The sequence below is a fragment of the Crotalus tigris genome, unplaced genomic scaffold (genome assembly GCF_016545835.1).
Source record: "Crotalus tigris isolate CLP2741 ecotype Arizona unplaced genomic scaffold, ASM1654583v1 scf7180000018432.44079421565:4894166, whole genome shotgun sequence".
NCBI classification, from domain to species: domain Eukaryota; kingdom Metazoa; phylum Chordata; class Lepidosauria; order Squamata; family Viperidae; genus Crotalus; species Crotalus tigris.
Window position 1 is genome coordinate 2,875,001 of NW_024096999.1, and position 25,167 is coordinate 2,900,167.

The window sequence follows — 25,167 nt, forward strand, 5'->3', positions numbered from 1 at the left end:
AGGTGGATTTACAAGCGGCTGTTAGGTATAAGCTGGGTGGACAAGATCAGAAATGAGGAGGTGATAAGCCGCCTGGGAAAGCCAAGGGAAATCATCAAAACAATTAAAAAACGAAAGTTGGAATATTTCGGACATGAGATGCGACACCCAGAAAAATACGGCATACTCCATTTAATCCTCCAAGGAAAGATGGAAGGCAAACGAGGTCCAGGCAGACCTCGTGGCTTCAAAATCTAAGGGACTGGTTTGGACAAAACTCAGCAGCACTTTTTCGTGCCGCTGCTGATAAAAACAGGATCGCCAACATGATCGCCAACGTCCGATAACGGGTATGGCACAAGAAGAAGAATCCTAAAGAAACTAACCTTGAGCCAAACACACAAGACATGAATTTGCACCCTTATGTCTGTTCTTCTAAATGGGGTGGATATATTCATGCACCTCTCTTAAGGAGAACTACAGGTAGGCTTACAGCCACAACGGAGCTCAGAATTTTATGTGGCTAAGTGAGAAATTTAAGCGTCTTTTGTCCCATTTGGTGACTTTTCTTGCCACATTTGTTAAGAGCGCCACAGTTGCAGTTGTTAAATTAGTAACCTGGTTGGTAAGTGGCGTTCCCCTTGACTTTGCTGGTCAGAAGGTCACAAAAGGGGATCCCATCACCCCAGGACACGGCAACCGTCATAAATATGAGTCAGTTGCCAAGTGGCCGAATTTTGATCACGTGACCATGGGGATGCTGCCAATGGTCATAAGTGTGGAAAACGGTCGTAAGTCACTTTTTTCAATGCCATTGTAACTTTGAACGGTCACTAAACAAACGGTGGTAAATCAAGGACTACCTGTACTTACGATCCGTTTTTGAAGGGTGAAGCCACACCCACCCACCACAGGATCATGCGATTGTCTTTTGCGTGCTTGACAACCAGCCAATGTTGCGGTTGTTTGCAGTGTAATTTTCAATGTTTGTTGGCTTTGGTGTCTCTGACTGATGATCTGTACTCGGACTTAAGGCCACCCCACCATCCCTGCAGTCACGTGACCACGGTCAGGGTGCTTCTCCACTGACTCATATTTACGACTGGTTGCAATGTTCTGTGGTCAGGTGGTTGTCCCTTGCAACCTTTTCTTGATGACTTCTAGCAAAAACTGCCCGTCAGGAATCGGAACTCAGTCAAAAACCGGGTAATTCATTTAACAATGAAATCTGTAAATCAGATCCACCTGGACTTATAACCATAATGACTTACAATGAAATTCCGTTCCTGATTGTGGTTGTTAAGTCAAGGATTACCTGTAGTGCAACACAATGAGTTACAGAACAGCCTGAGGACAAGATTAAATAGCGCCTGTGTGGCCTTGAACAGATGCCAACAGCTCCTATGTACAGTTTGCCCTTGAAAAGCAACATTTAACAATAATTTGAACACACAGAACTGAGCTCGTGAGAAAGGTCAAACCTTGGCAGATGCAGCCCCATTATTTGAACAGCATCTCAACGTGCTTAGTAACTTATTTTCCTTGGATTGCCTTTGGTAAATTATGCCAATTAATCCACAAAGAACAAAAATTATCCTAAAGAGGACTTAAGTGGGAGGAAAAGAAAAGTTCTGAACGGAGATAACTTTAGAATAAAGATTGGCTGGAATGCTGTTTTACATCATCTATTTTTTTTAAAAAGGGCACAAAATTAAATCTATCCTATCCTATCCTATCCTATCCTTCACTTTGCCTATTCTATTCTATTCTATTCTATTCTATTCTATTCTATTCTATTCTATTCTATTCTATTCTCCATACAGTATTCTATTCTATTTTGTATTCTATTCTCTATTTTCTCTTCTATGTTCTATATTCTATATTCTATTCTATTCTATTCTATTCTATTCTATTCTATTCTATTCTATTCTATTCTATTCTATTCTACATACAGTATTCTATTCTATTTTGTATTCTATTCTCTATTCTCTATTCTCTAATCTATATTCTATATTCTATTCTATTGTATTCTCTATTATTTTTCCTCTATTCCTTCCCATCCTGTCTTCTATCTATCCTCTATCCTATCCTATCCTATCCTATCCTACTTCACTTTGCCTATTCTACTCTATTCCACTCCACTCTATTCTCTATTATCCATCCTCTACCCCTATCCTATCCTATCCTATCCTATTCCTCAGAAAGTTCTTGTATTGTCACCTCTGTGATAACTCAGAAAAGTAGATTTAAATTAAGGAGATGTAAAGTCACCCAGAAAACCTGCATAGCTGATGGTGGACTTGAACTTGTCCAGCAGCCTAACCATTATATTGCTCTGGCTTAGGATCCAAATTTATCTAAGCTGGTATTCTCCAGGTGTGCAGGACCTTTAAGTCCCGAAATTCTTAACCAGCATACCTGTTGCCTGTCAACTAGGATTCTTGAAACAGTAGTCCAAATCCATCAAGAGGGCATCAGACTGGCATTTGACATGGCAAGCTTACTGCTTACTGCCCCAAATCCTCCCAACCCTTCTATGGAGATTAATACATCAATAAATCAACAAGGTTAGCCAAAAAAGAGAAGCAAAGAAAGACCCTAAATAAAATAAATAAAAAATAGGGTTGTCGTATCAACCCAGCTCATATCACCATCTGCTCCTATCTCTTTGTAAATGAGCTCTTTTGAACTGAACTCTCTTCTTGGTGACTTGGGCCTAAAACTTTGTGGGGAACACTTAAGACTTCGTTTTCCACTTCCTTCTTTGAGGTTCTCTTGGCAATTTCTAAGTCTAAACTAGTTTGGGGATTTTTTGAGTCTTTGCTTCGTTTCCTAGATCGGTTAAGGTGTCTTAGGCACCACAATTAAAATTAGCTGTACTGTTGAAATGTTTTGAAAAGACGGAAGAATTCACCTGTTGTACTTCCTGTATTTCGCAAAGATCTTTTGCAAAATGGAAGCACGGTGGAGTTGTAGATTATACAGTTACAAGTTGTGAAGGAACAGGTGGAGGAAGAAAAAAATATGTATCAAGGATAGATTAGCCTCTGCTAATCAAACGAAGCATCAAATAAACAATTAGGAGCCACCTGTATTCTCTCAAAGCTTTGGGGGGGATAGCAGAAAAACATGTTTTTCAACAGACAGTTTTGGTCCTGTTATCTTGGCTTCCACCCAAGGGTCTGCGGCTCTGAAGAACAATTCTGTTCCAGAATTAGGCTCTCACTCACTCTGCTCATAATGCCAGAGTCCACAATAGCCATGCCAGATTACTGAAAAATGGATGTTGATTCTGTGATAAGGTAGGAAATTAAGAATCAGCTTTCCATTGAAAAGCCATACCAAGCAAGGGAACTCCCAGGGCTGATATAACACCCAAGGTATGGTTTCCTCTGATTTACGAGACCTCCGCAATAAATAAAGTAAATCAAACCGATACAGAAGCTTCCTAGAACTCCTTCCTCCTCGCTAAAAGTTATTTTCGCAGAAAACCAGGATTGTTGCATTGCAAACCCAACACCAACAACAAGAGCTATGGTGTCCTTGGTAATCTCTGAGCTTGGTGGTTTTCTGGAATATGTTTCATGATCCAACTAGGTGACATAATCAGTGCTAGAAGGGAGTAAGGTTCTAGCACTGATGATGTAACCAATTTGGTCATGAAACAAATGCCAGAAAACCACCAAGCTCGGAGAGTTAGCAAGGATCCTAGACTTCAAACTCGAGCTAAAATATTCTCCTCTGTCGGTAGGTAGAGCTGCACAGATCTTCAAAAGGTACAGTTTGCTTTGATGAAAGCTTGGGGGAGGCGTGCAAGTGTACCTTTGAAGATCTGTGCAGTTCTAGCTACCGATAAGAGGAGAATATTTGTAGTTCAGGACTGAACTGTAGGGTCCTTGGTGCTCTCTGAACTTGGTGGTTTTCTTGCAGACATTTCATGACCCAACTAGGTGACATCATCAATGCTAGAACCCTACTCCTTTCAATCACTGATGATGTCACCTGGTTGAGTCACAAAATGTCTGCAAGAAAACCAACAAGCTCAGAAAGCTGCAAAACAACAAAGTTCCTTTGCTTCCCATGCTCCTAAAAGAAAGCCAACTTTATCTGGGATTTTGTTGTCACTATTTTTCTGGCCATAGCTGGAAGACATACAGAATTTCCGTCCGTCCGTCCGTCCCTCTGTCGCAGGAAGTCGGTGTGGCTATAAACCAGAGTTGGTGAGTGACCTAAGACAATTCTGACTTATTTAATTCACAAGTTGAACATACTTTGGCACTGTACAAATCCTTTATGAACAATGAGCAGGGATTCTAAGAAACGCACCATCCCTATAAAAGAGATGAAAGCCAACTCTTAAGGGTTGTTTGGGGGGGAAACTGGTTCTAACAGGATATTATCCAACAACACCCGATCAAGCCAAGACAGCTCTCCATTCCAATAATATTTTGAAACTATTCGCGTTGCCATTGGATCAACGCCTAGCTTCGATATAGCCAAGACATCTGCCTTACAGCTGGAAAGACCTTAACCCAGTGGTTCTCAACCTGTGGGTCGGGACCCCATTTGGGGTCGAACGACCATTTCACGGGGGTTGCCAAACAACGCAGTCCGCCATTTTTTTCCCCCTTTTCCTTAGCTGTGCTACTCCCTTTTATTCTGTTGGCTTTTGAAAGCCAATAGAATAGACTCTCTTGAATAGAGTCTAATTCTCTTGGCTTTCAAAAGCCAATAGGAATTGTCCAGGCTGTCTCTGCCCTGCTGAGCCCGCCAAAAGTCCCATTCTGCAAACGGTGCTGCACCAGTTGAGGAGTCCTCGACTTACGACCGGTTGAGTAGTCCTTGACTTATGACCGGTTGGGGGTCGCGGCATTAAAAAGGTTGAGAACCACTGCCTTAAACTGATTGACCTTCCCCCCCCCTTTCCTTGCCAAGCCATATTTCCCCTCTTTCAGGCAGGCAATCCTCGGCTTATGACCACAACTGAGCCCAGAATTTATGTTGCTAAGGAAGGAATTTGTTAAATGAAGTTTGGCCCCATTCTACGACCTTTCTTGCTACAGTTGCTAAGTGAATCACTGCAGTTGTTAAGTTAGCCAAATGGTTGTTAAGTGAAACTGGCTTCCCCACTGACTTTGCTTGTCAGAAAGTTGCAAAAGAGGATCACGTGATCCCGGGACACTGCAACCGTCACAAGTACGAGTCAGTGGCCAAGGGTCTGAAGTTTGATCACGTGAGCACGGGGATGCTGCAACGGTGGCAAGTGTGAAAAACGGTCACAAGTCACTTTTTTTTCAGTGCCGTTGTAACTTTGAACGGTCACTAAATGGACCGTTGTAAGTCGAGAACTATTTGTATATGTATAAAATGTTTTTTTTCCATTCATCATTCGTTAACATCGGCAAATCTAAACTTGGACTGTAGATTCAGAGTAGACAAACCTATCCAAATGATTGGCACATTTTTTTCCCCAGATTCACTGGTTACTAACCACATCCAAGGCCTTTCATGGGCCTTGGGAGGAACAGGCACTACCCATCATCCACTGACTGGACTGAGATGCTCTTTTGCAGGGAAGCATGGCTTGAAAATATTGGGGCTTTATATTTTTTTCCTCCCAAATACTGTTTCCACCCATTAAACCTGGTCTTTATTCCTATGAATATACTTCTGAGTAAGTCCCATTGAATTCCAAAGGAGTTACTAGTATTTTAGTGCCAGCCAAAACGGAGGATAAAAGCAGAAGCAGCTGGAACCATTTATTCCGCCTTTCAATGGGCTTTTGAGAAATTCTGCATAATTAGCTGCTAAAGAAACCGGGGAGGGGGGGGGGACTCAGCGAATGAGGTAAAAGCATTATAAAAAAGCTACAGGAGAAGAGGATTAAGCTGGGAACTCAGAAACAATGGGGAAACGTCACCGGTCTAACGTTTCAAGATTTCCTATCACAACCGAAGCCAACTAAAATGTCTTGCCAGAGAAAGAAACATAAAATCTCAGATTGTGATCCTGGATGTAAAACAAACATATGATCATAAGCAGAGATTACTGCAGACACGGGATGGAAGCGCCTAATGAACCTGGTTCAAATAACCATGATTCATTTAGTAATCCTGATTTGCTTGGTTCAGCTAATTCAGTGGTTCTCAACCTTTCTAATGCCGTGACCCCATAATACAGTTCCCCATGTTGTGGTGACCCCCAAGTGGGTGTGGCCACAAATAAGAGGGAGTAGGACAGCTAGGGAAAAGGGAAAAAAATGGTGGACAGCATGGTTTGGCGACCCCCATGAAATGGTCGTTCGACCCCAAATGGGGTCCCGACCCACAGGTTGAGAACCACTGAGCTAATTTGATCACCCGTAGGAAAAGAGATGAAGTTAGAACAATTAACCAGTGGAACAACCTGCCTCCAGAAGTTGTGAATGCTCCAACATTGGAAGATTTTGAGAAGAAATTGGACAACTATTTGTCTGAAATGATATAGGGTTACCTGCCTGAGCAGGGGATTGGACTAGATGACCTCCAAGATACGTTCCAACTCTTCTCTTCTCTTCTCTTCTATTCTAATTTGAGGAAACTAGATGACAGCAAGGTTCTAATTCAGAAGAGAGAACTTATCCCAGATTAAAGACCTCATACTTTCTCTGGTTGTTGAATTCAGCCTTTCTTTCTTGACCTGCTTCACTGTAACATGTTTGATTTGGAAACAACAGAGATGTGTCCTTCTTTGTGGTTTATAATCCATAGCTTGTAGTATAGTCTGCTTAATCACCCACCAAACGTCATCTCTGAATTCATTAGAACACCTGGGGTTGTCTCACAAATGGGCTGATACCATCAAAAAGAAGATTGAAAGGACAACTGATTGAAAAGTCAACTGCTATAGTCACACGGTGTACAGTGTACAGTCATACAGTATGCAAAACCAGAATGGGTTTGTAGTTTATACAAAACCGTAATGGGTTTGTTGCTTATGCAATGAATCAGCACTGTGGTTTCTGAAACATGATTTAGGATTTATAGGAAACTGTGTATTGAATATGTCCACCCATCACACTATGACCTGATTCATCTAACCATGATTGTTGTAGAAACATTGTTAGATGGATTTCTGTAACATGGTAAGCTGTAAACCATGATTTAAAAGCAACGCTCTAATAAAGCCTAAGGCTTTGACTCAAGCAATCCAGGTTTTGGTTTAATATCCTGTACACCTCAGGCCTCAGTAGCTGATTTAATGCTATATTTAGTTGCTCATTTGACTCAGTCCAAAAGCCATCGTCTCAGAACAGAAATAGCAGTAAAGTGGAGGAAAATATGTTTCATATTTCCAGAGCTGATTGATATCCTACTGTTTTTAAAGAAACCAATTCTTGAATTTAGCCCACAAATATGTAGCCCACCATTTTAACGTAAGATCTCTTTATTTTCCATCCTACACTGATTAGACTCCTGTCTTCACAAGTCCAACTTTGATACATCAAAAACTTTCAGAAGGGGTGTCTTTATGAAACATTTTGCTGTGGCTTTCACAGAAAATTTTCTGTTCTTCACAAGGACTCTGCCACAGCTCTGAATTATAAATTAAAGATAACACATTGAAAAGCAAAAAGGAGATCTGTCTAGTTATCAAAAAGTGTTAAATTCTAACAGAAAAGATAAGAATGCATCTCCATGATGGAATTATGAAGCTGCTGGTGTCCAATCAGAAAAATGTTCCTCAACTTTGCCCTCTTTAAGACATGGGGACTATTACAATTGTTAAGGTTGAGAAACGTTGAATCGGAATTTTTTATCATTTTTATCTTCCACATTATCGCTGAACCTCAGATCTGTGCATATGGTACAACTAGTTCCTAAATATTCATTTGTATAATGTATTCGCGTGCCAACATAACAAAGGAAACTTAATAAGATAATGGAGTGATAAAGAGAGCAGCAGAGAGAGTTGCAAAGCACTACCAAGAGTCTTGAGTTCACATACACTAAAAGAACATATTTGTTGAATAAAACACAACCAGATGGATTTGCACAAACATACGTTTTGTCCAGCTTTGGCTTAGCATGAAGTCTGCACCTATCAACAAATGAACTGTCCCCTAACTAGCTTGCCATTTGACTCAGATATAAAGAGATGGCATAACAGAGAATAGGAGGAGAAATGTGGATTTTTTTTTTTTACAGATTACAGGAGAAAACATTTTGGATCCGGACCCATCATAGCTCCCCAACCAAGTTCTAAGTTAGCTCATGACTGTACCTCTGTCACTTCTGTTTAACTGTACATGTTCTTAAGTGCTCTTGGTAAACTCACATTGTCTGCACCACATTTCATTTTTCCATCACAAACAAGATTTGCTAAGCTGAGGTTTGCTAAGCAAGTAGGATGTTCTCTCCAACCATTTGTGCTCTGTTGTTTGTCATTCCTCGTACAAAGTGGGGATAATTCACCATTTGTCCAACTTGGTAGCACACCCTAAGAGTTCTTACAGAAAGAAAGCAAATCTTTTTAAGGAAATCCTTCATTTTCTTAGAAGCCACAATCCTGCAGAGTAGTAGAGACCCAAAACTACATGAATATTATCTGAGGCATACACAGGCAGAAAGCCAAGTTTCTAATGTCTGAGAGAAGCCATACCCCCATTATGGACCTACGGACAAAGACCTGCGTGTGAAACTTCTCTTGTGTGACTTGATTGACACTCAACCTTTCGATGCTCAGAACAGGGAAGTGGGCACGCAGAAAGACCTGTTGTGATGTGACAATAAGGAAGAGAGGCTCAAGATGTTTTAGTCTAAAATAGCACTGAAAAGCATACAACAGTCTTCAACTAACCACGGTAAATGTAATTGACCCATTATAGTTGTAAAGCAGGTCATCCATGTGACCGGCTCGATTTTACAACGTTTTCTGCAGCAGTTGTTAAGCATATGTGGCAGTTGTTAAGTAAACGCTGTAGTCACTAAGCAAACACTAAGTGAACCAATTATTCACTGTGGACTAATTTTCCTCGAATCGGATGTAAACCTCAGTTTTGGGCAAAAATATGATAAAATGTGGTCACGTGACCATAGGAAGCTGCAAACGGGTCAGCTGACCACCTGTTGAAATGTGGTCATGTGACTGGGGGGAAACAGCCATCAGAACTTCTGAACAGGGGTTGTAAGTATCCCTTGGAGAAGTCCATTATAAGTTCAAACAGTTGCTAAGCAATCTATTGTAAATCAAGGACTAGCTGTACACATTCACATCACCCCAAAATAAAGCACGTGCTTTTCTTTAGATGTTCTTTTTCAAATTACAAATCTATTCAAATCTGCTAACGGGGGATCATCCACTAAAACTTATTTTACCGGCGAACAATTTTGATGAGAGACAATTATTATTATTATTGATCATTGCACAGTCAGGCAGATGTTCAGACTGGATTTGACATTTTTGTCTACCTGTCAAGTCCTTACCAAGGACCTGGGATAGGCAGATGTGGATGTTTGATGGTATTACAGATCTCGTCGCAGGATGGAAGCAGTTCCTAGAAAGGCCGCCTTTTGCAATTGACTGATGGCGAATTTGTCGATGCCGATGATGATGTCCAAGTAGCGCTCCAGTTGTTTTGGGATTGCACCCAAGGCACTTATTACTATTAATACTACCCTTGCTTCCTTTGCCATAGTCGTTCTATTTCTATTTGTAGGTCTTTGTATTTTGTTATCTTCTCCAGTTCTTTCTCTTCTTTTCTGCTGTCTCCAGGCACTGCCACGTCCACTATCCATTATTATTAATCATTGCATAGTCACCCAGATGTTCAGACTGGATTTGGCATTTTGTCTACCTATTGAGTCCTTACCCAGAACCTGGGATAGGCAGATGTGGATGTTTGATGGTATTACAGATATCGTCGCAGGATGGAAGCTGTTCCCAGTAAGGCTGCCTTTTGCAATTGACTAATGGCAAATTTGTCAATATCTATTACTATTGGTACTACCCTTGCTTGCCTTTGCCACAGTCATTCTATTTCTATTTGTAGGTCTTTGTAGATGATGATGATGATGATTATTATTATTATTATTATCTTTTATTCATTAGACATGAAGCTCAGTCAACTGAATATTCAAATTATTATTATTATTATTATTATTATTATTGAAGATCCGCACAGTCAGCCAGATGTTCAGACTGGATTTGGCATTTTTGTCTACCCATCGAGTCCTTACCAAGGACCAAGGATAGGCAGATGTGGATGTTTGATGGATTATTATTATTATTATTAGTTTATTATTAGTTTAATGAAGAGAAGGACGAGGGGGGACATGATAGCAGTGTTCCAATATCTCAAGGGCTGCCAGAAAGAAGAGAGAGTCAAGCTATTCTCCAAAGCACCAGAAGGCAGGACAAGAAGCAACGGATGGAAACTAATCAAGGAGAGAAGCAACTAGAACTAAGGAGAAACTTCCTGACAGTGAGGACAATTAACCAGTGGAACAACCTGCCTCCAGAAGCGGTGAATGCTCCAACACTGGAAGTTTTTAAGAAGAGACTGGACAGTCATTTGTCTGAAATGGTATAGGGTTTCCTGCCTGAGCAGGGGGTTGGACTAGATGACCTCCAAGGTCCCTTCCAACTTTATTATTATTATCACTATCATTTTCATTTTCGGCAAACTGAATCCGGCTTCCGACAATAAACACTCCCTCCAAAACGAAACGCTGGAAATGAATGTCTTCAGCAGCAGCGTTTCCATGCAATGCAACGCTTGCCCAGAACAAAAATTTACAATGTTCCACTTGCCAACCCCCTGCCTCTTTAGCCACGAAAACATTTCAGAAAAATACAATTTCCCTTCTGTTTGTATTGAGATGAAACTGTATCTGTGTACTGGCTTACAAAAAAGGCAGAAGCTGCTCCACCAAACGGAAATGATCTTAAAAAAGGGAAATGAACCGGGTCGATGTGGAGCAGACTCCGCTACAGATTTGTCAACAGCTGTCATTTGCAAAAATATTTGCTACCTTGCACTCCGAGAGAAAGGAGGTCTGAACAGCGAGCAAGAAAAATGCCTGAATCCTGCACAATGTAGTATGTTTTTCAGTTGTTAATTAGGTGCCCCTTTTTTGCAAATACACAACGTCCCTTTGCAGGCTGGGTTGTTTTTCTGTTAACGCTTGTCACATTTTCGAGGCCTTGCTACACAACATTGGCAAGAACTTGGGGTATTAGAAACAGAGAGACGGGCTGTGTCCAGGCAACAATGAATTCAAGGTAAACTCAACCATGGCTGTCTGAATTAATACATCTCAGGTTCATACTGTACTACGAATCATAAATGAACCACAGTCTCTAGAGGAATCTGAAACACCAAGCCACAAGCATGCGTTTTAGTTTGGATACTGTGAAATAAAACTGCACACACTTTGTCCTCGTAGCACTTCATGAGATAGCTGAGCCAAGACAGATTAAGCCAGAATTTGGTTTAATCGGGGTTCAGCATGCTGTGTGAAGCCAACCGTGATGGTTTGCAAGACATATCAAGCAAGTATCCTCCTTTAATACAACAAATATTCTACGTGAAGGTGATGAAACAAGTGTTAACACAAACAAATCGCTACTGATCAAATGGCTAAAACTGTCGTGTGCTTTTGCAAGGCTGTCTTGGAAGCTGTCCCCAGACACACACACACACATACACACACACACAAAATAATGACAGTTCCTCTTGGAGTGAAGATAAGTGCCTGTGCATGCGTATGTGGGCAGAGAAAACCAGGAAGAACTTTTGAATCAGATGCAAGGCTTACAAAAGACACGTCTGCCTTAACCACCACTACCCAAAAAAAAAAAAAAAGATTGTTGTGTTCATGCCAACTTGTTTTTCCAAGGACCTTTGCTGAATGTTTTGTACAACCCTACCATATATTAATTTGGGGAGGTTTTGATTGGCTAGTTTGTATTTTGCAGATTCCACTGGCCTATGGTTGCACGTCTGAAAACCTATTTGATTTAGGGTGGCACGTGACCCTAGTCAACGATAATAAATCCATCAAATCCTGGTTAAACAAATGATGGTTTAAAACAATGGGTGATTCCCCACCCATGCAGTTTAATTCCAGGATTCACACAGAAAAGGTACAGCAGGCTTCCTTATTTTGGAGCAGGCTTTTCACCCGCTCGAGCCAAGATGATCTATGATAACTTAGAACGAAGCCTAGAATACTTTGGTGCACCATCACTCCAACAGTCTTCTGCCCTGTTGGTCTTCAACCTCCACAAACCCTCAGAAGATCTGAACTTCGCTCGTTTCCGAAAAGCACCAATTTGAGTCCTTCTTAAGCTATGATTGCTGGCTTCTTCAAGGAACAGAAGAGAAGGTGGTAGCAGTTCTTTTAACGGAAAGCCCATCCGAATCCTCAGCTGCTCCAGGAGGCAAGACCCTTCCTCCAAATTCAACACCGCCTGTGTTGACATAATATTCTTTTTGTCCACTTTAAGCCCTCCAAAAGAACTCTTTTGTTTGGGCAGGGACCCAAGTTGTAGTACACATATACACAGGGGGTTTTTTTTGGTCATAGAACACCCAGAACGGAGTTCCGGCACATTTTTTTGGATGGAACCTTGTAGGGTAGGCAAGGCGGGTTGTATGACATGTGTGAGTTCCAGCACCTTTTTTTTTTTTTTTTTTTACACAAAAAGCACTGCATACACAACATCTCCAGGAAGAGGTACTTGTTCCAAGAAACCACAACTCTTCCTTCCTTTTCCCAATCCTTCTGTCACCTATTAACCCTCCCACCTTCAGCAAGGGCATCAAGATGGGTTAATGCACCCCCCCCCTTTGACCCTTCATCAGCCACCCCCCAACTCAGTCCCTCCACCACATTCCCCAGCTAGGTAGAAGCCAGGGCAGGGCCACCACTATTTCTCCAGGACCCCCCTCCCCAAAGGGATTGGCGCTCTTGACCCCTTCCCCCCCCCCCCGCTACCCGCAGGGCCACATCTGGGAAGCATCAAGGTGGGGAAGGAGGTGGGCGACCTTGGACCCCGCTCTTTTCCCTCGTTTTACCGCTCAAGCGGCGGAGCCCCCTCCCCACCCACCGCCCCCCCCCACCGCTCGGCGCGTGCCAGGACCCTCCCCGCCGGCAGAAGGGACGCCAAAGCGGGCGGGGGTCAGCAACGAGGGAGGCTGGAGCGGCCAGGACGCCCCCTGTCCCTCTCTTTCGGGGCCCGGCAGAGGTTGCCGGGCTGCCCAGCCCCGCGCCGGCGATGCCCGCCAGCCGCCCGCAGAGCCTCACCTTGGCCGCTGCCGGTCCGGCCGAGAGGCGCTGCTCCTCCTTTTTCTCCTTCTTCTCTTCCTCCTCCTCTTCCTCCTTTTCCTTCTCCTTCTTATTCTCCTTCTTCACCACTCCTTCTTTCTCCTCCTTTCCTTCTTCTCCTGCCCCTTTTCCTTCTCCTTCTTCTCCTCCTCCTCCTCCTCTATCTAATTCTTCTTTTCCTTCTTCCTTTCTCACTCCTTCTCCTCCTTCCCCTTCTCCTTCCCTCCGCTCGGGAGAAAGAAGAAGCCCCGCCGAAGAGTGACTCAAAAGCGGAAAGGCGCTGCCACCACCAGCCTCCCGCCCTCCCACCCCGGCCGGGGCTCCCCGGCCCTGCCCTCTAGCGGCGCTGCCTCTGCCAGGGGAGCGCTCCGCTTTGCGCCAATCCTAAGCGGGCGCAGCCGCTGGCCGGGAAAGCGCGCGGAACGGCGAGGCGCGCGCTGCGCCCGCCCCCCCCCAAGCTGCCCGCAGAACAGGTGCGCCGGGGGCGGGGCCTTCGAGAAGCCCCGCCTCTAGCCGCCCCCGTCTCTCTTCCACCCTTGCCCCCCACCCCTCCATTCCCGCCGAAAAGGTATTTTCGGTGTCCCTCGTCTGGAGTTGTGCTTTTTATTGTTATTGTTATTATTATTAAAGTTGTACAAAGCAGATAAAAGCTAACATCAGCTGAAAGAAAGAAAGAAAGAAAGAAAGAAAGAAAGAAAGAAAGAAAGAAAGAAAGAAAGAAAGAAAGAAAGAAAGAAAGAAAGAAAGAAAGAAAGAAAGAAAGAGAAAGGAGGGAGGAAGGAAGGAAGGAAGGAAGGAAGGAAGGAAGGAAAGGATTGTGCTTTTTATTCATCAACATGGAAAGAAAGAAAAGAAAGAAAGAAAGAGGGAGGGAGGGAGGGAGGGAGGGAGGAAGGAAGGAAGGAAGGGAAAAATGCAGAAAAGAGAATTGGAAAGAAAAAAAATAGAAAAAGAAGCTTCTGATTTCCAAATATTAGACACACATATATATTTAGGATATAAAAGTATAATTAAAGAGTTATGTATGGTGAAGGTGTCACTTTCTTGAACATGCATCCTCTTGTCTTATTTTCCTTTTTGTCCTCTTTGAATGGCTAATAATTTCCCGTCTTATCCATATTAATTTTGCTAATTTTATTAGTATTATGATTAATGATAGCCTCCTTGTTGAACTTCTCTGATCCTTGCTGGTCTGATTATAATAAATCGGATTCCCAACGCCTCTGGGTTGGGACTGCAAGCATACATTTGATTGGCTGTAAGGTATTACCAAGTGCCCTCTTCACCTAATAGAGAGCCCATTAGATAAAAATTAGGATTATGCCGGTGATCTTAGTGGGTGACAAAGTATATTTTAAAAGCGCTTTTGATCAATTCAATGCAGCATGAAGCAGATATTCTTGTAGTTAACATTTCTCTTCTGCTCAACTCCCAGGGGCTTGACTGAAATCGAATGATACGCAATTACGGAGAAAGAAAATGATGGGTTTTTTTTAAAAAAAACAGAGGATCTTCATCCGTGTTCGGAGCTGACAACCTGTTGTCTAAAAGCATCTCTTTGGGAAAGAGGAAGAATCACATCACCTGATCAAGCCAACCCGCTAATCTCAATATGAACATCTGCCTTTCTTTAACTAAAGAGGAAGCAGCTTTATCAGGCCTGCTAACTGCATAAGCACCATCTATTCTTGATTATATCCTTTCATATCCTGTGCAAATGCATCAAATTAGAAATGGCTGACTACTGTCTCTTTCGCCCTTCAACTAGCCAGGTTCCCTCCCTTGTTTATATTACAAAGACTCCTTTATTTGCTGACCTTTACCACCTGTTTCTCCAGCAGATGCTAATTCTTACGCCCCCCCTCTAACAAAACAGCCCCCGTCTGGTGTGCCTCTTTTATTAAGGGCGGACCGTTTTCTGGAGAGAGGATAATGATCAAGGAGGTGCACTGGTTTTATTTGTTTATCCATTAAATTTATCCAGGGAAAGGATTCGTTTCCCCAGGCTTCTCCACGTAGTAATAGGAGAGATGGAGAAAGTTGCTGCTTCTCCTTGGTGAGGATAGATTCACTCGCTGACATTTGATTTAGCCACAACTTGAGCAGTGGCTCAGCGGTTAAGACTTAAGACGCTGGGCTTGTTGACTAGAAAGCTAGCAGCCTAGATTTGAGACCTGAGCACAGCGCGACGGGTTGAGCTCCCATTCCTTGCTGCAGTTCCAAAGCATGCAAATGCGAGTAAGTAAACAGGTAGCACTTCGGTGGGAAGGTAACAGCGCTTCGTGACGTCATGCTGGCCACATAACCATGGAAATGTCTTCTGACAGTGCTGGTTCAATGGCCTTGAAATGGAGATAAACACCGCCCCCCCTATAGTCGGCAATGACTAGCAGAGTAAAAAGAGACAATCAACCAGCTCCAAAGAGAAAAAGACTCCAGCACCTCTCAAATCAGCATAGATTAACTCCAAGGTCACCTTCAGACCAACAGTCTAGTAAGCAAGACCCCAATAAGAAACGGTCACAGAGCCATTAGTAAACAGCCCAACCAAAGAATCCCTAAGACCGCCCACAACCACCCAGACAGGCAAGACACCAGAATATAAACCAACAGCAAACAGCACTCCCTACCGGCACTGATGGTGTTACTAGTTTGGGTCATGAAACGTCTGCAAGAAAACAAGCAAGCTCAGAGACCACCAAGGACCCCACAATCCTCCTCCTCCTCCTCCTCCTCCTCCAACCCCATTTCCTTCTAGTACTGATGATGTTATTAGTTTGGGTCATGAAATGTCTGCAAGAAAACAAGCAAGCTCAGAGAGCACCAAGGACCAGACAGTCTCCTCCTCCTCCTCCTTCTCCTCCTCCTCCAACCCCATTTCCCTCTAGTACTGATGAAGTTACTAGTTTGGGTCATAAAATGTCTGCAAGAAAACAACCCAGCTCAGAGAGCACCAAGGACCCCTCATTTCAATCCTGAGCTACAAACTGTCTCCTTCATTGGAATAAAATCTGCAGGGACTCCTTGGTTTACTTACAACCATAAAGTAAGTTATCATGGTTAGATTGAACCACAATACACAAAGTCAGAACTCCAGAATTGTGTGGTAGTCCTCAACATAGAACAATTCGCTTAGTGACTGTTTGAAGTTTCAACAGCACTAAAGCGACTTAACGAACAGCCCTCACACATACAACGTTGCAACATCCACACAGTTGGCTTGAGATTAAATAATAAGCAGACACCTCTTTTCCCTTAAATAAATCATCCTTTCTATTTTATTATACTGGGCACACTTCATATGAAGTGGCTGATGGCTATAAAGCCATCTACGGTATTTATTAGGTGATTGGACGTGGCTGTTTCCTTGGGAACAGGGCTGTGTAACCTTTATGTACTATTTTTAAGTTAAAATGAACTTGCCTATGTACTGCAGTCTACAAGCATTTTACTGATGTATTTTTGGTGACCACTGTCTCTGGAGCGTGGTTGATTTGGATGGGGATTGTAGTAGAGCCTGTTTGGGCTAATGGCTAAAGAGACTGTGAGTTCTAGTCCTGCCTAAGGCACAAAGCCAGCTGGCTGATCTTGAGCCAGTCCCTTTCTCTAAGCCCTAAGAAGGAGGCAATGGAAAACCACTTCTGAAAAAACTTGCATTAACTCATCTAGGCAATTTTTAAGAATCAGACAAAATCGAACAGAAGGGGGGGGGGAGTCACAGTAAGGTATCTGTTAGTCTCCTGTTCTTATTACTCTGCACCAGATAGGGCATTCTGTGTAAAGTTACATCTGTTCCCAGATTTTTTTTTGTTTTTAAATCTTGCCAAACTGAAATCTAATTTGAAGCAAAAACCTGCTCTAGTTCTGTATTTTTAATGGACCAGCACCACCTGTTGGTCAGCCAACATTACAAGTATTTTAGTACATTCAACACCACCCGTTTTTTACCAACCAAATTAGATTTTGTTGCTCTCTTGCAAGATGGGCTTATCGTCAAAAAGGGAAAGGAAACCACATGCCTGTAGACTATCAGGAGATTGCCAGAGTGCTAGTATTATTACTTTTTTATTCACAGAAGGGCAGGTTTAAAAAAAATAGCAAAAACAATAGGCCCCTCTGGCTAATGGATTCGGTCTCCAAGTTAAGTCAATTTCTACACCGTACACCTTTTCTGCAATGATGGCCCACCCAAATCGGACCACTATAAAATGGATAACTCTTATAAAAGTTGCATCCCTTCCAGAAATTGCTAACTAGTTGCTTTTTTTAAAGTTTTCACAAGACCAAATAATGCGTGACTGGAACGTAACCATGTCATCCATATTTTAGGCATGCATACAATCGTGCCAAAATTGATTGAATTGTCCCCAGTATATTCAGAGTAAAAAAATGGGAGGAGCACCAACACTTTGTACGAAATCAGTAGAAAGTAGAACGCACAACAGTCTGGTTAGCAAACCGCAACACAAATGGTGGAAGACTATTAGAATTTATTGATGGGAGTTAAACTTAAGACATCTTTGCTCAGTAGATCAAGCTTCTCCTCAGCAGGGATTTTGAGATGGGAAAAATCTATTACATCCAAACCTTAGGTCTGTAAATAGTTAACTTGGCCATTTTGGAGAGTTGGTTGGTAAAATAAAAAGTGGTGAACAAAAAAAAAAAAAATCACATGCCTTAAAACAGAAAATAGATGCCATGAATGATAAAACGTTGTTGAAACATTTATTTATATATATATATTTCACAAAATTTTTCACAAAAAAGTATTGAAACTCAAAAAAGGAATTAGATTTGAATTGAATACAGAGATGAAGTGTACAAGATTAATGAGCAGGCAAAAATTAAAAAGGTACTGAAAGTGATTTTTTTTTTTAAACTTCGGATTGAAAAAAAGACGAACAGTTCAACTGTTCGGTTTAAATAAAAGATTTGCTAGATATACATGTGTTTCATGAATACCAATGCTGGTTAGTTGAGGCAAGTAAAATTCCTCAATTTTTTTCCTTCATGCTTTCTTCTTCTTCTTCTTCTGTTAGAAAGATACTGTTTACAAAATGAAACTTCAGCAGTCCAGGAAAAGCTATTTTTCCATTAAAATTTATGAAAACCATAAATTGAGACAAACCTAAGATTCCCAATGGAATCAAGATTATCTTCCTGCTACCACCACATTAAAATAATCACATGCTTATTGGAACACCAACCGCTGCAACGTGACAGGACACTTGTTTCCAACAAAGAGGGTGATTTTTCTGAAAAATTGAATAAAAACCTTTAGTCTGGTGCAGTAATACAGACTGGTGTATTACATTTGTAACAGCATTTTTAAAATGGCAGCAAATAATAATACTTGATTAAAATAATTTAGAATTTTGTTCCCAAAACAGAGTAAGGGTAGGCCTACAGTTATAAAATATATTTTTAACTCCAAATAAATACTCTGATAATGCATAATGTGAATCCTTGTAACAAATTCTAGTTAACGAAAGGCATTTGGATTTTTTAAAAAATTATTGGAACAAAACATCACTAATAACTCTGTAAAGTTAACACTTTTTAAAAAAAAAATAAAAAAAATGCCTAAGGTTTTAGACCATTATGATATTTGAATTTTGTCTTCCCCGCCCCTTTCTTCTTTGTTTTGAAGTCAAAATGCTTTATCATCTAGTGTTATTTTATTAATTTTTCAGTCATGACAGTTTTTGGTCGTGTTGCATTATTATAGTTATTATTCACTTAAAAAGCTCTTGCACGCTACCGGTGCCAAGTTGGTCTGCAATTTAACAAAAGAAACATCTAAAAGTCAGCATTTCTCTTCAAAAAAAAAAGGTATGTCTTCATTCTCCAGATCGCATACACCCAATAATCTTACATTCGGAATAACACGCTTTCCTCTTTAAAGAAAATAAAAAGTTACAGTAAACGTCACTTTTACATTCTATCCATTAAAGTGCTCCTTTGTCTGGGTTCCCCCCCCCCCCAAGATAAAGCAAGTGACTGCAATTCAACCCCATCCATTCTGCATTCACAGCACGGATTTCAATTCTGTCTTAAAATCCAAGGCCTGGGTGAGCTAGGAAACCATCTTACGAGGCGGGAGAATTTCAGGAAGAATAAACACGGCGTGGTGCTTCTTTAGACAGCATTACCAATGCCGTCCCGTTATTGAAGACTGTTTAATTCTCTTTTAAGGGTGGATTAAAAAGTCTCTGAAAAGGGAATGAGGTAACATTCAGGTTTTTCTTAAAGAGAAAAGAACACAACAATTCAACCATTTGCATTAACAATTCTCCTTACTTTTTTTTTTAAAGGAAGAGCTATAAAGCTGCAAGAGAAGGGAATTTTTTTCTTTTAAAAAAATAAATCCAGGATAAAAGCATGCCAAAAAAAAAACAACAGCATTGGAATTACACTATCCTTCCCCAATCTGGTGCTTTTCAAAAAATGTTGATTTACAACTCTCATTGCTCTCAGCCAGCATAAGCGTAATGAAAATTGCAGCCCCAAAGGCATGTGGAAACACACCAGATGGATTTACAAGGAAGACTTGAAAATACAGACATCAACATGTTCGTTTTTTTTCCTTAATGCAGCAACGCATACTCCTTCCTTTAATAAAGTAACTTGGTTTCCTACTTTGAAAGCAAACAAACAATGATTTCCCATTAAATCTAACCTGGAATATCCCATCGCCTGAGTGATGATGGCACTTTTTAAAAAAAGAGTTTGTGAAAAGTTTGGTTTTTTTTTTTTCCTTCCCCAGAGTGGAATACAAGATCAGAGTTGACAACAGAATGTATTTGTATATTTTATAAACAAGCATTTGCCCTGGCATCAATCTTTTTTTTTTTTTCTTTCTTTTTCCTTCAGAGAACCAACTTGTGCCCACAGGTCAATGCTAAAAAGAAAAGCATCACAACGATGAGCTATGTCATTCACTACATTTGTCCGTTGTTCAGATGACAATTCAGCTTTTGGTTCTTTTGTTGATGTTGTTTTCAATTAAATGAATCATTGAGGGGGGGGGAGAGAGAAAAAGGAAAATAAATTTTTCTACAATTTAAACGGTAATGTTATGTAAAAAGTATTAACAAATCCACTATTACAAATGTCAAATTTGCTATATGGTCATCTATACATACACAATAAAATGGCAAATGTTTTGCAAAAATAATTTTAAAATTATCACATGAGAATTTACTCTTTTTGAGGTTTGGGTTGCCCTCGAATTACGTATTTCCCCCGGGTTTTTTTTCTTCTTTTTTAAAAAAATCCTTTGTTTTATTTCAGTTAATTACCAAACTTTTAAATACACTGTAATCTACCCCTAGACGTCAGCTCTGAAGCTGACGGGATATAATTATTTTACATTCAAGCTTTTTATATCTAAACAACCCTGTCGTAGCATATGACTTATTGGATAAGCAGCCTTCTCCTCTTCCTCCTCCTCCCTCCCACCCATGTTTTATTTTTTATTTTATTTTATTTTATTTTTTTTGTGTTTTGTTTTGTTTTGTTTTTTTGCAGTTATTCAGTCTTCATGATCGGTTTTTCGTGGCGAGCTGGAAAAAAAAAACCAAAAAAAAAAAAAAACAAAAACCCTAAAATGCGTTGCTAATCAACGTTCCAACAGTCTTGAGACTCCAGACCGGACCTTGGAAGCCATTTTGTCCAAGTTCTTCTCGTAGCATGAGAGCATTGCACACAGGGGGACAAGTCCAACCGTCAAAGAGGGGAAAACTATCTACATAAGTCTGAAAGCACAGCGTCCCTCTTGTGTTTCCTTTTTTTCCCGTGGTAAAATTGTTGTGGCTTAGTGCCCTGGTACTGTTTGTTCGTCACCAAGGTGCCGTGGCTGGAATTTCCTGGACCCTGGAGACTTTTGTTGGAAGAAGTGCGGAAGAGCCTCATGGATCCGTGCTGTCGGACAGAAGAGAGGAGAGAAAGGAAAGGTGAAGACCAGCAGCTGTTCCACAACAAGAGTATAAAATAATGTAAGGGAGTCGGTTGGATCTAGTGGCGAAGGCACTAGCTAGAAACTGGGAGACGGTGAGTTCTAGTCCTGCCCTAGGCATGAAAAGCTGGCTGGTTGACTTTGGGCCAAATCACCAGGAGACTGGGAGTTCTAGTCTCATTTTAGGCATGAAAGCTGACTGGGTGACTTTGGACCAATTGCCAGGAGGCGGTGAGTTCTAGTCCTGCCTTAGGCATGATAGCTGGCTGGTTGGCTTTGGGCCGATCACCAGGAGACTGGGAGTTCTAGTCTCATTTTAGGCATGAAAGCTGGCTGGATGACTTTGGACCAATTGCCAGGAGGCGGTGAGTTCTAGTCCTGCCTTAGGCATGAAAGCTGGCTAGTTGATTCTGGGCCAATCACCAGGAGACTGGGAATTCTAGTCCCATTTTAGGCGTGAAAGGTGACTGGGTGACTTTGGACCAATCGCCAGGAGACGGTGAGTTCTGCCTTAGGCACGAAAGCTGGCTGGGTGACAACCGCTCTCTTTCATCTCAATGGACTTACTTAATTAGAAAGGCGGGATTAAAAAGAAACCTAATCAAATGAATTTACGTGAAAAGAGCGACATGACCAACGCTCAGTCCTGCATTTCTACTTATTGGCAAGGGGATGGCCATTATTCCTAGACTTCGGGTATCCCAAGCTGTGTTTAAGCTCAATCTTCTAGTGTCTCTACCCTTAACCTATTTCTAGGCCAGTGGTTCTCAACCTGTGGGTCGGGACTCCATTTGGGGTCGAACGACCATTTCACGGGGGTCACCAAACAACGCAGTCCGCCATTTTTTCCCCCTTTTCCTTAGCTGTGCGACTCCCTTTTATTCTATTGGCTTTTGAAAGCCAATAGAATAGACTCTCTTGAATAGAGTCCAATTCTATTGGCTTTCAAAAGCCAATAGGAATGGTCCAGACTGTCTCTGCCCTGCTGAGCCTGCCAAAAGTCCCATTCTGCAAACGGTGCTGCACCAGTTGAGTAGTCCTCGACTTACGACCGGTTGAGTAGTCCTCGACTTACGACCGGTTGAGTAGTCCTCAACTTACGACCGGTTGAGTAGTCCTCGACTTATGACCGGTTGGGGGTCGCGGCATTAAAAAGGTTGAGAACCACTGGTCTAGGGCGAGGAGAGAATCACAGCCCCGCGTGGGCTTCAGACATTTTGAGAGGAACCGAGACTGAGCTCAGGGCCATACCGACCTGGGACTTGTTGGTCACACTGGATGTGTTCACGGTTTGTCCATTTGGCATTCTGCCGCTCAGCTGAGAGGACCCGAGGGAGATCTCCTGAGATGCTAGTCTGTTTGTCGAAGTCTGGCAGGAGCCCAGCTGTTTTGAGGTTTTGCACGGGGTGCCGTCCGACTCCTGTGGAGAAAGGCGCGGAAGGATGACTCCGCCCATTTCAGCACCTTCAAAAACTACATGCAAATACGAGAATTCTGTCGAAATACAGGTGGCCCTTGACATGACTTTAGTGGAATTTCCTGCAATTTCCATCGTTAAGTCACGACAGTCGTTAAGTTGAAGCGCTCAAGTGAACTTGCCTGATTTTACTCTTTTTTTTTTTGTGGCAGTCATTAAGCAAATCAATATATCAATGTAAATCGCATCACGTTGACTATGGAAGGCTGTGACCAGAAATACAGGTGAGGTGGTTGCCAAGTATCCAACATGCGGACATGTAACTATTGTGTGTCTCTCTCTGTATGTGTTTTGTGCAACCCCTGGAACTCCAGAACTGGGTCATAAGTCACTCTTGGAGGAAACATCCTCATAACTCTGAATGATCACTAAGGGGCCAGTCACTAAGTGAAGACTATCTTTAAGTGGCTGGATACTTTCTCCCTTCTGTTCTGACAGACCAACTTTATAGCCCAGGAATGCTTCTAAATTATATTTTATAATCTTCATACGTTCACTGCTACACTAGAGATCTGCATGGCTAAACAATGCGACAGGGTTTTCTGGATAGAATTCCAAAATTTGCAGCCTTATGAAGGGCGGGTTCTGGATTGCTTTTTCCTCATCTGCTCAGGATTTTTCCAATTCGCTAAGGAGGTCTTGTGTTTTATTTCAGGCAGATAATAATAATAATAACAAAAACAACAACATCTGGCTGACTGTGCGATGACTCATAATAATAATAATACAGCTGGAAGGGACCTTGGAAGTCATCTAGTCCAACCCCTTGCTCAGGCAGGAAACCCTATACTATTTCAGACAAATGGCTGTCCAGTCTCTTCTTAAAAATTCCCAGTGCTGGAGCATTCACAACTTCTGGAGGCAGGTTGTTCCACTGGTTAATTGTTCTAACTGTCAGGAAATTTCTCCTTAGTTTCAGGTTGCTTCTCTCTTTGGTTAGTTTCCATCCATTGTTTCTTGTCCTGCCTTCAGGTGCTTTGGAGAATAGCCTCACTCCCTCTTCTTTGTGGCAGCCCCTCAAATATTGAAACACTGCTATCATGTCACCCCTGGTCCTTCTTTTCTTTAGAGTAGCCTTATTTGCTTGTATCCAAGTGTGATATATAATTCTTATATCAGTGGGTTAAGCTGAGGTATGACTTTGAAATCTGCTATATTTTTTCAGCTCTGATGAATGCCTGGCTTTTTTAGAAGTGGCAGGAAGGATGTATGTTTAATTTGTACCATATGAATTCCATTGCACGGAAAATTATGTGTAGGAAACCAACACGCTGCTCTCATCGAACCCTGCTATCATGTCACTCCTAGTCCTTCTCTTCATTAAACTAGACATACCCAATGTTTCTCAACCTGGGGCAATTCTTAAGATGTGTGGACTTCAAATCCCAGAATTCCTCAGCCGGAGTGCTGGGAGTTGAAGTCTTAAAAGTTGCAAGTCTGAGAATCCTTGTTCTCGGGCATTTAGAGGCAACAGTGCGGTAATTCGATCTGCGTTTGATCAGGACGTGATACTTACTACGTCGCTGGAGCTGGAGAGGGTGGATGAGGATGACGAGAAGGGACCCGATGAAGAATTTGATGAATGTTTGCTTGGGGTCTCTGAAGTTTTATTTCTCGGTTTTCCTAGGGACTGGTTCTCTTCGGAAATGTTGTTGTTATATTTGTCCAGCTGTTGATTATCCACTATTAATGCCACTCCATTACCTGGTACCAAAGAGGAGAGGAGAATAAGCACCGTTTCGCAATAAAGGAGTTTTGTGATCATGATAAAATGACTTTGGGAAATGAGGTTATTTCTGCAGCCAGGCACACCATGTCCCCAGATATTGTTGGATTAGAATTATAGTAATCCTTGATTTACAACCATTTATTTAGCAGCTGTTCGAAGTTACAAAGAGGCTGTGGAAATAAAAAAAGAGACTTGTGACAGGGTCCTCACACTTATGACTGCTGCAAAGTCCCTGTGGCCCCATCACCGTGATTCAGGCCCTCGGCAACTGTCACACGTTTGTGAAGGTCCCAGCATCCCACTGTCACATGATCACCATTTGCAACTTTCCCAGCCAGCTTCCAGCAAAATGGCAGGCAAATTGCAGTCACATGATGTCTCACTTAATAACCGGTGATTCACTTAATGTCCACAGCGAAATCAGTCATAAAATTGGGTATGGTCATAAGATTCCTCACTTAGCAACCGCAACACAATTTTCTGGTCCCTATTGTGGCGTAAGTCAAGGACTCCCGATATTACTATTTCCTTGGAAGTGATTTTCTGATAAATCAAATATTTCTCAGAGTCACAGGAAGGTACCCAGATACTGGATCTAGTTTACCTTGATTCTTTTTGCCATTTCCCTTCCCCACTCCATGCTGTATTAATTACACAACAAATCTGGCGACAATATGAACAGAGGTAAGGAAAGCCAATGGAAAAGTTTAAAATA

General features: G+C 41.9%; 2 protein-coding genes across 3 annotated transcripts in view; both read right to left on the reverse strand.

The window, feature by feature from the left end:
- The window catches only part of ADCY7 (adenylate cyclase 7), a 69,235-nt gene extending 55,664 nt beyond the window's left edge, over nt 1-13,571 (reverse strand). For both annotated transcript variants that reach the window (XM_039352424.1, XM_039352423.1), the window contains exon 1: nt 13,269-13,571. The gene's annotated coding sequence lies outside the window, so the exon portion shown is untranslated. The remainder of the gene's footprint in view (nt 1-13,268) is intronic.
- Nucleotides 13,572-18,154: 4,583 nt separating this feature from the next.
- The window catches only part of TENT4B (terminal nucleotidyltransferase 4B), a 36,276-nt gene continuing 29,263 nt past the window's right edge, over nt 18,155-25,167 (reverse strand). The window contains exons 10-12 of the mRNA XM_039352425.1: nt 24,240-24,427; nt 22,502-22,666; nt 18,155-21,212 (exon numbers count right to left, since the gene is read on the reverse strand). Coding sequence (XP_039208359.1) covers nt 21,033-21,212; nt 22,502-22,666; nt 24,240-24,427 — 533 coding nt within the window. The 3' untranslated portion in view covers nt 18,155-21,032. The remainder of the gene's footprint in view (nt 21,213-22,501; nt 22,667-24,239; nt 24,428-25,167) is intronic.